This window comes from Triticum dicoccoides, chromosome 3B (assembly GCF_002162155.2).
Source record: "Triticum dicoccoides isolate Atlit2015 ecotype Zavitan chromosome 3B, WEW_v2.0, whole genome shotgun sequence".
Classification (NCBI taxonomy): Eukaryota; Viridiplantae; Streptophyta; class Magnoliopsida; order Poales; family Poaceae; genus Triticum; species Triticum dicoccoides.
In genome coordinates, this window is record NC_041385.1 from 432,160,414 (window position 1) to 432,176,536 (window position 16,123).

A 16,123-nucleotide genomic window follows, 5' to 3' on the forward strand; every position below is an offset into this window, starting at 1 on the left:
ATTTCTGATAGCACTTTCTATTCGGAATCAATTTCGTGCTCATACTAACGGCCGCCACTCTGTTAGGGCCGTTACATTTTAAACCAGTTATGATTTAATGTCCAAATCTTCACTTATATGGTTGTATAGCTCAATCCATATTTATAAAACTAGTGGTTATTTGTCCTTTTCACCTCATGAAGATTCGAGTGGAACTCTTCTCAAGAATTTATAAGCTGCGAATAGTGCAAGATCTCAAGATGTTGAAGTTCCTTTCCTTTTTGCTTGCCTGTTATCTTGAGGGGTATCCAACCCATGGCATCCTTGTCAACCTTTTCTCCCTCGCACCATGGTCCTCACAATTCCTTCAAACAAAATCCTTGTAATCCAACTCAAAGATAACAGATGCGGACACAACAGGCAATGCGATTACCTGTCCCGCGTGGAAATCTAGCCGTCCACTTGTATTAAGCCTGGTATAATCCAGTTGCTGTCAGGCTATGTCGCATGCCTCGGCAACCCATTTTGATTCGGTAAACGCAAAATCAACCATCCAATAGACACTCTTTTGACATCGATTGCGATTATCAGAACGAATGTGCTCATGGTTTCTTTAATTTTAAGGGCACCAGTATATGAATTAAGGCTTATAATACAGCGTAGTTCACCAACTCGAAAATAAAATGAAATACAGCGTACTACATTGTGTAGACAGTGTTTTTCTTTATATTATAGTAAAAAAATGTATACAGAAAAATAACCAAAAGAAATATCCCAATCCAATCCAATCCAACCAATGCTCCTACCAGGAATGATCATGCACTGATATGACAGAGAAGCAACAGTGATCAGCCCAATTAGAAGATAGTGAAAAAGAACATAAGAACTTTCCAACAGTTAAAAACTTTACAAGGGCGCGAGGAGCGTTGCCTCCTACTGTACTATGGAACCTGTCTCCTGCCATGGCTACTGCTGCTCTTGTCTATGCTCCTGAAGCTGCTTCTCCTGCTGCTGCCTCCTACCGCTGCTACTCTGCTTGTTGTTGTGCATCCAGACCTTGAGCGCCTGCCTCCGGACCCCGGCCTGCGCGCAGAAATGCCCCACCATCGCCTCGTCCTGCCGCTGCAGCCTCCACCCGACCCGCTCCGCGAACTCCAGCATCTGCTCCTTCTGCTCCCGCGTGAACGTCGTCCTGGAACGCTTCCGCGGTGCCGGCGACGGCCCACGACGCTCCTCGCTGGAGGACTCGGTCGTCGTGCCGGTGCCGCCGCTGGCCGCGAGGCCGTAGGGGAACGGCAAGCGCTGGTGCGGGTGCTTGCTCGCCGCCGGCGGGAGCAGCAATGGTGCGCGCGCGCTGGCAGCCAGCAGCGGCAAGTGAGCGCGCCCCGGCGAGGGGTCGCGGCGGTGGAAGCTGCGGTGGCAGCCGCAGGCAGCGCATGCGAGTGGGTCCTCGGGGGAGGCCGGCATGAACTCGCAGCATCCGTCCAGGACGTGCCCGCCAGCGGCCGCCGCGTGGTTACGGAGGCACTCGTGGTACTGCCGCCTCGCCTCCGCTTGCATGTTGTCTGCCGGCCCGTTTGCGGTGGCGCTGCGGTGAGGTGCCGCGGGCGGGGCGCCGTCGCCCACGTCGCTGCCGTCCCCGTCCTCCTCTCCCCGGAATTCCATTGCGCGTATAGAAATAGAGCGCGCGCGTGTGCTTGTGCTTGTCAAACTGCAGCACGCCAAGGCTGACGATTACGTCTTTGGTGGGGAAATAGTGCGTCAACGTTGTGCTCGCGGTTGGGGTCATGTCTGGGATATTTCTGGGAACCGTCACGCTAGGTGGTCGGGCGCGTCTATATATCGCCCTCAGCCAGCCGGAGAAAGAGTCTGCCTCTGCATTACACTGCTGATTTTCCTTTCGTTGGCGTTATATATTTGGTACGGTCTCGTCAGACTCGTCGGCTTTCTTTTTCTTACCATTTTTATTTGACCTTTCGACTTCATCAGTTTATATATATTTTGAAAATTTAAAATATATTTAGGAAAATAATTTTTATTTTACTTATCTATAGAAACCGATCACAATGTATTTAAGAAAAATGATCATCATGTGTTTAAAACAATGTTCATCGTATATTTGAAAATCGTTCACCATATCTTTACAAAAATTCAACCTATGCCTTAAAAAAGTTCAACATATTATTGTCCTCCATGTATTTAGATAAATGGTCACCATATGTTAAGAAAAGATCACCGTGTATTTAAAAGAAATGTTCACCATGTATTTAAGAAATATTTGTGTGTATTTTACGACCATGCACGGGCATACCACCCATTTTTGACCGAAGAATCAACCATAACTTCTATGATTATTCACCGATTTTATCCATATTTGTTCCTACGAGTTCCCTAGAAACCAAGGGAGGTATTGGGCGAGGATTGGGCTCCTCTAGAATCTTTGGATCAAAGGGGAGAAGTCACATCCATAGAGAAGGCCCGTGGAGCCCTCCTATCTATACACCTCCAACGCTAGTCGCCGGCATCCATCTCAAATCTATCTTCCATGAGTCGTCACACCTCCATTGTTGCAGCAAGACCATATCCACCATGGAGGAAGGACCAAGATAGGGAAGAAGGAAGGGGGAGGCTTCGCCAACGCCCCGCAACGGCTGAAGGGCCGCTGCCATATCCACCGACGCTCCATGCCTTTCTCCTTCCCCAACTCAATGTTGGATTGTAACTTGTCTCTCCCCTCTATGTTAATCCCCCACATGTTTGACTAATTGTATCAGTTTTAATTAGCATGCTGACATTTTTTAGGATGGTACAAACAATTGAACTCAACGAGTCGCTCCCTTTTCCCCAACCCCGGCAAGCATCTAACGTCTCATCCACACCACAACCTCGCCCCCCCTTCTATCGCGGTTTACGACCTTGTCGTTAGCTAGAGTATTGGGAACCTGCTAGTTTCATTTAGTTCTAGTAGATCCTTATTTGACTTAGGTTTTTGTTCCCTAAAGGAATCAACGAGGCGTTGGCGTTGATGGCGCGTCAGAATAAGGTCTCTCCTGCCTCTCCCTACCTCGACGGCGTATGATCCGACACCAATGAAGGGCCTATAAGGGTAGGCGCTGCTAGTTTTGTTGTCCCTCTTTGGATCTTGGTGTTGGCGTGCAATCAAGGGAAGGAGTTAGCTCGATTTTGGCGTGATGACATCAATGTGATTGTCTAGCTTAATAGGGATGATAAACTACTCATATCAATAAATAATTTCTTCTTTTCCGGGAGCCAATTCAGAAAGAACTCCAAAGTTAAGCGTGCTCAGCTTGGAGCAATTTCAGTCCTAGTTGCGCATGAGTGAGCATAAAGTGCACATAAAAGACTAATATTGATTTATGGGTCCGGTCTAGATCCTGTCACGAGTAATGGCTAGTAACAGGCGGGTGTGTCCGAGGCGTTACAAGTTGGTATTAGAGACCGTATATGCCAAGAGGGAACGTTCCCATGGCCCGACATGGACGTCGGTTCCTTTGAGTGGGGGTGTATGTGATAGCCTGGTTTAATAGGATGATAGACTACTGATATCAATAAGGAATTCTTTCTTTTCCGGGAGCCAATTCGAAAAGAACTCCAAAGTTAAGCGTGCTCATCTTGGAGCAATTTCAGGATAGATGACCGACTGGAAAGTTGGTCCCAGGTGCGCATGAGTGAGGACAAAGTGCACAGAAAAGACTAGTATTGATCTGTGAGGCCAGTCTAGATCCGTCAGGTGCAACGGCCAGTAACCGACGAGTGTGTCCGGAGCGTTACAATCAACCTCTTCTTTTGACTTTTTGTGTGTGGCATGGTCTGTTTTCTCCAACTCTCTTGACATGTGGTGAAGGATTGCAAGTTTGGATTACGCGAGGTGATGCCTCAGTCGATGTTTTTTATGTTTCTTTGTTGGTTACCGGATCTCATTTTTAGCGGCAAGTACCTTTTTTAACCTTCAAAGCCCTGTTTGACGAGGTCGTTTGCACGTGTCAATTTCCTTTATTGTCGGTTTATTGCAATTTTCAAGCTCTGACCATCGGCATACAACGGAATTAATAAGATGACCAATGTGGTTTTTGTTGTAGTTTTATATCTTATCGTTCTGTATCTTGTGGTTGGTTAATTGTACTAGCTATGTTTATCTTGGTAAACATAAGATGTTAGATACCATTTGGGTGTCTTAAAAGAACAACTTAACTTAGATACATAATTTAGTGGCCATGGTTATGCTCCTTTAAACTCAACTATAAATCATGTTTCTTTTAGTAATGAATCTTTTAACTCTCTAGAACGTATGGTCTCGTACTCTCTATGCCATAAACTAATGCACTTAGGGCATCTCTAACCGATCTCTTATTTTAACTACTTATATGCTCCTTTAAACTCAACTCATTATAGTTTGAGAAGTTAAATGATGATCGGACCTAACCGAACCCTCAAATTTAAGTCCTCAAATGAACTGACCCCACATGAAAGTCTCTCTTCATCTTCTTCCTTTAGACGCGCCCAGCCGGAGAAGCACCTTAGCCGCGCACACCTCTACCATGTCGCCCAACCCTGGTCCCGCCGCCTCGCCACCACGGCGTCGGCGAGGAGTTTTCATGAAATAGTGCGCGCGCGCGTGTGTGAGCGGGGTTACTTGTCGTGCATGGTGTGCGTGCACAATGGGTTAGAAGGCCTTGGCATGCAGTATTGCAGGCGTTGTAGGACACCACTGAGGCTCTAGGAACGCCGCCCGATGATGCGCTAGAAGGCCTCGGCATGTTCAAGAATTGGCTATGAAGGACCACGACGACGGAGGAGGCCATAGAGGTGAGCACACACAACCACCAGCGTATGCATAACCGCACAAGCATGATTTCACGAAATTTCTGGCCTCGGCGTGATTCCGGCTCCGACAAGGATCGCCAGAGTTGCGGGGCGTAGGGGATTCCATTTTCTCGGTGTAAAACATATGATTTGGGAAACTGCTCGACACCCTAAATGGGGTGTGGCTATCTCATTATATAGAGGTATCAAAGGGTACAATTCAAGGTGTATACAAAGTCTACGTATATAAAGTCTAACACCCTCCCTCAATCTTAACTATGGCATGAAGTACAAAGCAAGTTAAGATTGCGCCTACAGCCTACAAACTGTGGTTGTGGAAGAGGCTTCGTGAAGATGTCAGCAAGTTGATCTTTTGATGAGATGAACTTGATACAAAGTAGCTTCTGTGCAACGCGTTCCCGAACAAAGTGATAGTAAACCTCGATGTGTTTCGTCCGAGCATGGAACATCGGATTAGAAGAAAAATACGTAGCGCCGATATTATCACACCAAAGAACTGGAGGATGACTTGGAGAGACTCTCAACTCTCTCAATAAGGACTGTACCCATATGATCTCAGCAGTCGCATCAACAACTGCCTTATACTCAGCTTCAGTACTGCTGCGAGACACCGTAGCTTGCTTGCGAGCATTCCAGGCGATCAAGTTAGGACCAAAGAACACTGCATATCCCTCCGTGGATCGCCTGTCATCAGGACTACCAACCCCATCCGCATCTGAAAAAGCTAAGAGCTCACAAGACGGTGCAAGCTGAAGAAGCAAACCATACGAGCCAGTGAAGCAGATATAACGCAGAATACGCTTCACAGCTGACCAATGAGATGTCCTGGGTGCATGGAGATACTGACACACACGGTTGACTGCATAAGAGACATCAGGCCTAGTGATAGTGAGATATTGCAGACCACCAACGAGACTGCGGTACTCAATAGCGTCATCAGGTGAAAGAGGATCTCCGTCAAGGGCAGACAATCGATCAGTCACAGACATCAGAGTGATAGCATGTTTGCATTTCAGCATGCCAGCACGACGCAACAAGTCCAAAGAATACTTCTTCTGAGGTAGAGTTAACCCAACAGAAGACTGTGAGACCTCCGGACCAAGAAAGTAGTGCAGAGCACCTAAATCCTTGACAGCAAAATCACCACTCAGTGCAGTCACAAGGCGATCAGCAGCAACATCTGAGGAACTGACGAGGATGATATCATCAACATAAACCAGTAGATACATCGTAACCTCAGGACGCTGAAGGAGAAACAGTGACGTGTCAGCAGTGGAGGGAACAAACCCAAGATGTAGCGATCCAACCTCAAACAGTCGAATCTCTGTGCTTTAGTGTCATCCCTGGACCGGTAATGCTGACACACACAGTACTTGAAGGGTTTATAACAGAGTAGCAATCACACACTTATTACATTGAAAGTCTCAAAAGAGAACTTATTACAATAAATATGGCTTAAGGCCATCTAAATAAGATAACAACGGAAGGCTTGGAAGATAAAGTGAGTCCATCAACTCCAACGGCATAGCTGAGTGCACGACAAACGACCTAGCGCACCTTACTCTTCGTCTGAAAAGTCTGCAACATGATATGTTGCATCCCAAAAACGGGTCAGCACATGGAATATGCTGGCAATGTAACACAGTAGAGCAATGAGCAGATAAAGGCTATCACTACATGCATATATGGCTGGTGGAGGCTCTATGGTTACAATGTTTTGCGACAAGCCAATTTTTCCCTACTTCAAAGTAATATATTTTATTTAACTATCATGGTGGTTGAAACATTGAGAATGGTACCCCCATCTCAATCCCAATTAAAAGTAATTTTCAACCCAACAAAATTAATTTAGAGTGATGAGATCAAATCAATAATTCAAGTACCAGATACTCAAGATGTCCATGACCAGGGACACGACTAACCATGATTAGTTTATACACTCTGTAGAGGTTTGCGCACTTTTCCCCACAAGACTCGATCTCCTTCGTTGGATTTCTCGCACTTCATGGTGTTTGAGAAATGGATGACCAAGACACAGTCTTTCAGAAGCATTAACTCTAACCACGGGTATACAATACCAAGCTACATCCCCTACATCTGCTAGCCTACCACTAGAAGAGGTCATGCAACATACTCAACTATGCTAGAGCCCATAATAGCTTGTGGCTGCACACAGAAGTTTCTAGCATGAATAATCTTATGATCCCTTTGAGCCTGGGTGGCGGACCATAGGAGGATCACACGGTATAACCCCGAGATCTCCTAGGACAACACTGGTATAACCCCAGGTGCCCAAACCAACAATCCACCCAGATGTGTATTAAAGTTGCCACCTTAAGTTGAACCATTAATTAACAATCTCACATCTTTCATGCTTACACTCAAACCCAATCCAAGTCTACGAGCATAGCATAGCAACATGAGCATAACGTAGAAGTAACTCCCAAGGGTTTGATAATAAAACAGGTAATAGGTTCTACCTCATCAACTACTTCCCAATACCCACATGTTATCAAATCCTAACCATGCAATGTTTGAGGGTTGTAACTAATGCATAAAAACTGGGTATGAAAAGAGTATGATCAATTTGTTACTTGCCTTCCAGACGATCCGCAAACCCTAGAGACTCGTAGTAGCACGCTTCGCACTCCGGGAATTCTATCGCAAACAAACGATAGCATACATAAGCACTCAAGCAAAGATGCACGGGTAAAACTCAAATAGGAAGATCAAATTTGGAAATCCAACTGAAGAGATTCGATCTGCAAAAAGAATCAATCAAATCGGAGCTACGGAGCTAAAACTACGGTCAAAAGAACTTCAAATTCAAAACTACTTGAAACCAAATTTTAAATTGTCAAAACCTTGTTCAATAAACAGAAAGAGGGGCTCAAGACGAAGATTTTATCGTTGGTTTCACTGGATTTGGACAAACGGTTGAAAAGTTACGAGGGTTTGAAGATCAGGGGCTAATCTGCGATAAAAGTAATTGCGGATAGGTCCCTGGCCGAAAAATAAAATAAAAGAAAAAGACTATGGCGCGAACGTTCACTAACAGAACCAATCTAACGAAAATTGTTCACTAACAGATCTAAACGAACGAACGTTCGTTAAATAAACTAAACCAAATAAAACTGAAATAAAACCCGATCTAAACGAAAAACCGATCTAGGGTTTTTACCGAAAAACAAAACCAAAGAAAACCAGCGACTTTCCCGGTGAACTCCGACATGCGGCGGCGGTGGGCTCCGGCGCGACATCATCGGCGGCGGCGGTGGGTGGTGAGGCGCGTCGCGGCGGCGGCGACGGAGGCGGGTGGCGAGGCGAGGTGCGGCGGCGGCGCGGACTGCGAGGCGGCGGCGGGGTGGCGGCTAGGGTTTTGGGCGGGCGGGCTGGTGGGATGGGGCAGCGGCCTTGGCCGGCTTATAAAGCCTGAGCGGACAGAGTCCGGCTCGGGCTCGGCCCGTTAGGTCGGTTCGTTTTTTTAATGGGCGAAGAAAATAAATGAAAAGAAATATCAAACGGACTCCAAAAATTCTGAAATAAATTTTCGCCGTCCTCTAATAAAATTTAGGACAAAGTGAACAATTTTCCCGGACCTAATGCAAATTTTGAAAAATGCATATTTTTCTAATTCAAACAAAATAGCGATAAAATCCAAATAAAATTATTTATTTGTTTTTAACATTTTTCCTCCAATATTTTATTTATTTTGGAGAAGTCATATTATCTCCTCTCATATATTTTAATTATGAAATATTTTTTTGGAGAGAAAAATAATTAAAACCAAAATGATCCCCGTTTCAATATTTGAGAAAATTCAAATATGAAAATAGTAAAATTCCGAACTCTCTCCGTGGGTCCTTGAATTGCTTAGGATTTTTCAGGATCACCACCAAAATGCAAATTAAATATGATATACATATGTGACCTATGTATAACATTCCAAATTGAAAATTTGGGATGTTACACAAGAGCCCAAAGAACAGAACCAAGGCGCGTATGCCACACACGAGGAGCCTGTTTAAGTCCATAAAGTGCCTTAACAAGGCGGCAGAGATGATGAGGATGTGCAGGATCAATAAAACCCGGTGGCTGACGCATACAAACCTCCTCCAGAATTCCATGTAGGAAAGCGTTCTGCACATCAAGCTGACGAAGAAACCACCATCGAGTAACAGCAAGAGACAACAACAAACGAATGGTAGTAGGCTTGATAACTGGACTGAATATGTCTTCATAATCAAGACCATACCTCTGTTTGAAGCCCTTGGCAACTAGCCGTGCCTTGTAACGTTCAATAGAACCGTCAACATGTCTCTTCACTTTAAAAACCCACTTGGAATCAATGACGTTGACGCCAGAAACTGGAGGAACAAGTTGCCAAGTGTCATTCTTCAGTAAAGCCTGAAATTCCTGTTCCATTGCAGCACGCCAGTGAGGGATGCCCAGTGCAGCCTCAAAATGACGAGGCTCAGCTGTGGGATCAGCAACAGCATGAGCAATGCAAGCAGCAAGCCACGCAACAGTCTCGCCTTTGCGTTCCTTCGGACGAAAAATGCCAGACTGGCTGCGTGTTCGAGGACAAAGAGCAACCGCAGCAGGCAGCACCGGCAATACTGGGATCAACGCAGGCGACGGAGGCGAGGGCAAACTTGGTGCAGCGGACCCAGAACTCGGCAAGTTTGCGCCAGAGTCTCCTGGCATCGGAGGGGCAGGCGACGTCAGGCCGGGTGAAGCCAGCCCACTGGGAGCCGAGGTGGGGATACCGAGTTCAGCCGCCGGTGCAGGCGAGCCTGCCTCTGGGCCGGGCGAGGGCGACGCGGCCCGCGAGGCGAAGCAACCATCGGGCCCAGGCGAAGCAGCCACCGAGCCGGGCGAGGCCAGCGCTCGCGAGGCGGCTGCGGGTGCAGCGGGTTGACGGGTACAACCCGTCATGCATGGGCCATGCACAAGATCAACATCCCCATCGTAGGCGTCGTCCGTCGCTTGATCATCCAGGAGTTCAAGACGAGCACCGCGTCCGATACCTGCAGAATGATTAGGAAGTAGCACAGGAGCATTTGCAACATCCACAAATTGATCAGGCGAAGGTGTAGCCGAGTGCACAGGTGGCATAGAAGTGGTAGAGTTGTTCGGAAGTGCATGAAAATGGAACACATTCTCATCAAACACGACGTCATGAGAAATGTAGACGCGATTGGTAGGAACATGCAGGCACTTGTACGCTTTGTGGAGGGAACTGTACCCAAGGAAAACACACTTCTTAGACCAAAACTCTAGCTTACGTTTGTTGTAAGGACGCAGGTGAGGACAACATGCACACCCAAACACTTTTAGGAACGTGTAGTCTAGGATTTCATTGAGCAAGAGTTCAAGCGGGGTTTTCATTTTTAGAAGTCGTGAGGGAAGCCTATTTATCAAAAAACAGGCAGTGGAAAAGCATCACTCCAGAACCAAAACGGAACGGAGGCATGAGCTAGTAAGGTAAGGCCAGTTTCTACAAGATGACGATGCTTACGTTCAGCGGCGCCGTTCTGTTGATGTGTATGAGGACAAGACACACGGTGCAAGATCCCAAGTTTGTTAAAAAACGAATTGAGGTTGTGGTATTCACCCCCCCAAGTTGGTTTGAACATGAAGAATTTTCTGCTTAAGGAGACGCTCAACGTGTGTTTGAAATTGAATAAAAACATCGAACACATCAGATTTATGCTTAATAATATAGCCAAGTAAACCGACTATAAGCATCAATGATAATCATTATGGCCACTAACAGACGTTTGGGCATGACCCCATACATCAGAAAACACAAGCTCAAGAGGATGTTTCACAACACGACTAGACTCTGAAAAGGGAAGTTGGTGACTCTTGCCTTGCTGAGAGGCATCACAGATAGTTTCATCAGTTTTATTGGACACAACTGGTAGTTCATGACGATGCAGCACATGACGAACTATAGGAGCAGCAGGGTGACCAAGGCATGCATGCCAGTGCGTAGGCGACACACGAACACCACTGAACGCATGGGGAGAAAACTGTGTAGGAGGTGCGGGCGGTGCGTCAAGTGCATATAGGCCATGGCAAAGACGACCGCTAAGTAGAACAACCCTCGTGTCCAGATCCTTGATAAAGAAACGAAAAGGGTGAAACTCAGCAAGGACATTATTATCACGAGTAAGTTGAGGAATAGACAACAAACTACGTGTAGCAGAGGGAACTCGAAGAACATTAGAAAGATGCAGTTTTCGACAATTGTGTGCAAGAAGTGAGGCCTGACCAACATGGGAGATGCACATACTTGCTTCATTGGCGGTGTGCACCTGATCATGACCACGATATGGTTCCTGAGTGGAGAGCTTGCCCATCTCGCTCGTGAGATGGTTTGTAGCTCCTGTGTCCATATACCACGTAGGATCAATGGAGTAGGACAGAGTGCGCCCGTGCTCATGACTCATCACCACAGCGGCAACCTGCTTATCATTCCCTTTGCCATTGTTACCCAGGCCAAGGAAATCTTGCTTGAAGCGTCTATGGCAGCGGGAGGCAATTTGACGCTCAATGCCACACAACTGACAGGCCTGCTGAGCGCCGCAACAGGGACAACAAGCAAGTGGGCGGCTCCCGCCAGTAATGGTCGGCGCATTGCCCCGCGAGGCCTGCTGTGATGAGGGTGCCGGTTTGCCACCTGGTGGTGACGGCTTCTGAGGTTTACGCGAGTCGCGGCATTGGCAGAGACGAAGCTCGGGGAGACACACCGCGCCTTGATGCGCTGTTGCGACCTACGAGGCGTGCATAGAGCTCACGAGGCGGGAGTGGATCATTGCGACCATGGACGTTCTCAACGAGATTGTCATAGTCATCATCAAGCCCGTTAAGCACATAGGTGGTGAAGTCCTCATCCTGAAGCGGCTGACCGACGGAGGCCAACGTGTCAGCGAGGCCGGTCATCTTGTTGAAGTAGTCTGTGATGCTGAGGTTGCCAAGCTTGGTCTCGCCCAGCTCGGTGCATATAGAATGAGCACACGCTTGGGACTGGGAGGCGAAGCTAGTGTGAAGCGCCACCCATGCCTCTCGAGACGTAGCGGCGAAGATGACCATCGACGAAACGCTCGGAGTGAGCGAAGACTAGATGGCGGAGAGGATGGCCTGATCCTGGTCCACCCATGTGTGGTACGCCGGATGATGAGGAGGCGGACACGGGATGGATCCGTCAACATAGCCCTCGAGGTAGTGGCTCCGCAGAAGAGGCAACACCTGAGCACGCCACAACAAATAGTTGTCCGGCGCGAGCTTCACTGGCAGCAGGTGCGAGAAGTAAAACGGCGACGGCACTGCGGCCTGATCAGCGTGAGTCTGCGTCGGTGGTGCATAGAGACCCATCGACGGGGCCGTCTCTGGATGAGTGGCGATCGCCGAGTATGGTGGGTAGAAGCCAGGAGGACCAGCAGCTAGGGCGCAGTAGTTCGATGCGACAGGGGCCCCATACGGCGAAGCGGCCGCGGCCCCATAGGGCTGCTATGACGGCGCTGGGTAGGGTTGCGGCGGCTGCACCGTATAGGGTTGCGGCGGCATTGTGTAGGGTTGAGGTGGCGGCGCTGAGTAGGGTGGCATCGGCCAGGAAGATGACGGCGGCGGTGGTGCACCATAAGCCGACACAGGAGCGCCGTACGAGGTGGAGAAGGCGCCATAGGTCGGTGCAGGAGGAGCGTCATAGGGAGGCATCGCCACGATCTCGGTCGAGGGAGTCAAATCGCCCTGGGCGCCCGATCCGATCGGGGACCCTGACAGCGCAGGGCACCATCGGCCGCCGCGAGGGGCCGAGAGGCAAGGAAGGGCGACGTAGGAGCAAGGGCCGACGCAACAGCGGCGGCGGTGGCGGTGGAGGCAGCGGAAGATATCATAACCTAAACTGATACTATGTAAAACATATGATTTGAGAAACTGCTCGACACCTTAAACGGAGTGTGGCTATCTCATTATATAGAGGTACCAAAGGATACAATACAAGATGTATACAAAGTCTACGTATATACAGTCTAACACTCGGTCACCAGGGAGGCAGAGGCAGGCGGTGGTGGACGAGAGGCAAGGGAAGTTGTTTTAAGGAGCGGTGTCATGGCCGAGTAAAAAATTAAAAATAAGAGAGTAGGGTGGGTCTGAAACTTAACTCCTTCAAATTTTGCTCTCCTGGCCGTTTGCTTAAAGATTTTGAGGGATCCATCCTTAATTTTTTTTAGAAATGAAGGAGGACCCCCGGCCTCTACATCTGGACGATGCATGCAGCTATTTTATTAATTATTAACACAAGACCTTACAAAGTCATACACCAGTAAGACTAAAGCCACCGTCTAGACAACATCTGTCGCTACTCCTATCTAGTTGATGAAGGGATGCTGATAGTCTGGGCCTAATACCAAACAGACCTCGCAGCCGAACCTAACATCTAAGACCTGAGGTCTCAACCAGGACACCTGCCGGGTATATGGGGCACCCACCAGTCCGGTGCACTCCTCAACCAGGACACCTTCCGGGTATGAGGCCGCCTCAGCCACCTGCCACCACTCCATCTCGTGGTTGGCCAGAACCGCGCGGAGTCTCGCCATGAAGACGTATACCGCTACTGGTACTCCGGTAGAGATCCTCCATACCCTCACCGGTCCTTCCACGCACCGCTGGCCGGCCAAGACCATGCCGCAGTGGATCTGGACGGGACGCCAGATCCGCGGTCGCCGCGACCCATCTTCAGGCAGAGCCATCCATGCACGAAGGGAAGCCCATCGCCGTCCTGGACCGCTGCCCGCCGCCGCACAGGCCAGGGGCGCCGCCCTGCCTGCTGCCCACGGACACACCACAAGAGACGCCCCTGCCGCCTCAAGGGGATCCCGCTGCAGATCCGCCCGCCCTAGCGCCTTGGCACTGGGCCCGCCGCCACCGTGGACCTTGCCAGCGGCATCAGCGGCAGGAGGATGGCCGAGGGAGGCTGGCGGCGCTGGTTTTTTTGGCCCCCTGGCATCGCCTAGGGAGGCGTGCGAGAGGGTACGATGATGGCCACCTTAAAAATTGGGGGAGAATTTCACTTCCCCGGCCTCTGCACCAACTAGGGATGCATACGGCCATTTTAGTATGAGTACCAAGATAAACATGGTCCTCAGAATTTTTTAAATGAGTATCAAGATATTTTTTGATGAGTGGTTCCTCCACACGCCAAACTTGATCCTCAATAAATGGGGAAAACCCCCTATGCATCACTTGTCAATTCTAGGAATTGAACTCGGGTTGTTAGGCTGCACAACCGCATGCCGGCATGCCCAACCACTGAGCCAAGGCTCTCTTTGCAAGGATCCATTGACGCCAGATCGGAATGTGCAGCAAGCGTTCAACAACCTGGTCAGTTGGAAACTTGGAGATGGCTCCCGCATTCTGTTTTGGAAGGACAGATGGATCAACGGTGCTTGCATTGCGGAGGTGGCGCCCTTGATCGTGGCCAAAGTAAATACCAAAGTAAGAAACATGAGAGCAGTAAAGGAGGGATTGTCCTCCCATGCTTGGACGATGGACATCCTAGGAGAAATGTCCACTGATGAATTGGCGCAGTTCATCCGATTATGGGAGGTGCTGATTGAGGTGCACCCGTCTCTGGATCAAGAGGATGAGGCCGTTTGGCAGTGGTGTGCTGACATGAAATACACAGCGGCATCGGCTTATAAAATGTTCTGTGAGGGAGGGATCCGATTTCAGTCGTATAAAGGAATTTGGAAGAGCTGGGCGTCGTTATCTTGCAGAATATTTATGTGGTTGGCAGTACAATATCGAGTCTGGACCTCGGATAGAAGACTCAGACATGGCCTGCAAGAGGAAACCTCACCGTGCTATTTTTGTGACCAGGAGGAGGATACGGTGGATCACTTGCTCCTGCAATGTGTGTTCGCAAGGCACGTCTGGTATCTTTGCTTTGCCAAAGTTGGGGTGGAGCAGGCAAACTTGCCCTCGGTCCAGTCTAGATTGGAAGAGTGGTGGGAGACAAGTAGGAAGAAGATCATCAAAGCCAACAGAAGAGGATTTAACTCCTTTGTCATGTTGATCTGCTGGACACTTTGGAAGCAGCGCAATGCACGAGTATTCAGAAATGTAAATGTTAGGGACGCTCAAGGAACCATGAAACTCATCTTTCAAGAGTTGAAGTTGTGGAAATTGGCAGGAGGCTCGGGAGTGTCAGCGTTTTGTGAGTAGTCGCTTTTCAGAGTGGAGTGGAGTGGGTGTGATGCATCGATGTGTGATGCCGACCCCGTGTAACCTCTTGTAAATACTTTCTGCCTTCTATAAAGCTAAGGTACATCATTGACGTACTCTCGAAAAAAGTGTTGTACAGCGCTGTTTAGCTGCAAGAGAGAAATGGACAAATTGGGCGGTGGTGACTCCATATTATTATGCATCACACTCACAAATATTATACACGGCCAAACAATCAAGCTGCAACAAATGGGACCCCAGTTGTCTGTGAACAAATCAAGCACTCTCCGGGACACGATGGACCTACTAATTTGTCACTCCTTGGAAGCTTCAGCACTGACGTATGCGAGGAACTCCAAGAGGCGGCGGTTGTACACGCAGGGCCTCTCCAGGTGCACGAGATGCCCGGCCTTGTCTATGCTCTGCAGCATCGTCTCCTCGCCGAGCTGCCTGCGTATACCCGAAAACCATTTGTTAGTATCTAATCCTCGGCTTACACGCTTAGCTTCAGAATATGCTTTGGATTGTGAAGCTAGCTCAAGTCGTCTGAAATCTCAAGAGCACAGATAGATAGCTTACTCTTTCATTGTCTTGGCGAGCTCTATGTTGAAAATGTTGTCGTTGTGTCCCCAGAGCAGAAGTATTTTCTGCGGCGCAAGGACAAGAAACGTTTGTCAGCAACCTTGGTACTACTGGTAATCATGGGAATTGCTTGGTAGAGTTCTTTCTTCGCTGCTTATATTCTTCACGGATGGATTTGGTGGCTTTAGTGCATCAACTTTGTACTATACGGGAAGCATGTTTTGTAATTATGGGCTGGTTTGTGTTACTGTCAAGTTGAACAGGTCGTTCACTTGGGTAAGAGCATTGAAAGCCTTCAGCATATCACCGCCGCTCATGACCCTTATTACTCCCAACCATGAATACCCATCAATGCTTCTGCCCTCCTGAGTAATCAATTGGAGTACTATACTAGTACAAAGAGTCAAACATATCTTGGTGTAGTGTTGTTTTTTCTTTATGATATGGAATGTATTTACTAGGTTAACTAAGATGGTGTATTTAG

At 48.4% G+C, this 16,123-nt stretch overlaps 2 protein-coding genes across 2 annotated transcripts in view; both read right to left on the reverse strand.

Annotated features, from left to right (window-relative positions):
- Positions 1 to 807: 807 nt before the first annotated feature.
- LOC119276351 (zinc-finger homeodomain protein 5-like) lies at positions 808 to 1,767 on the reverse strand. The gene has a single exon (XM_037557400.1). It carries the CDS (start codon positions 1,642 to 1,644, stop codon positions 946 to 948), a length of 699 nt encoding a protein of 232 aa, XP_037413297.1. The 5' UTR covers positions 1,645 to 1,767; the 3' UTR covers positions 808 to 945.
- A 13,453-nt stretch (positions 1,768 to 15,220) lies between these two features.
- Positions 15,221 to 16,123, reverse strand: part of LOC119276352 (putative aminoacrylate hydrolase RutD) — a 2,267-nt gene continuing 1,364 nt past the window's right edge. Inside the window, exons 4-5 of the mRNA XM_037557401.1 lie at positions 15,637 to 15,711; positions 15,221 to 15,507 (exon numbers count right to left, since the gene is read on the reverse strand). Coding sequence (XP_037413298.1) covers positions 15,372 to 15,507; positions 15,637 to 15,711 — 211 coding nt within the window. The 3' untranslated portion in view covers positions 15,221 to 15,371. The remainder of the gene's footprint in view (positions 15,508 to 15,636; positions 15,712 to 16,123) is intronic.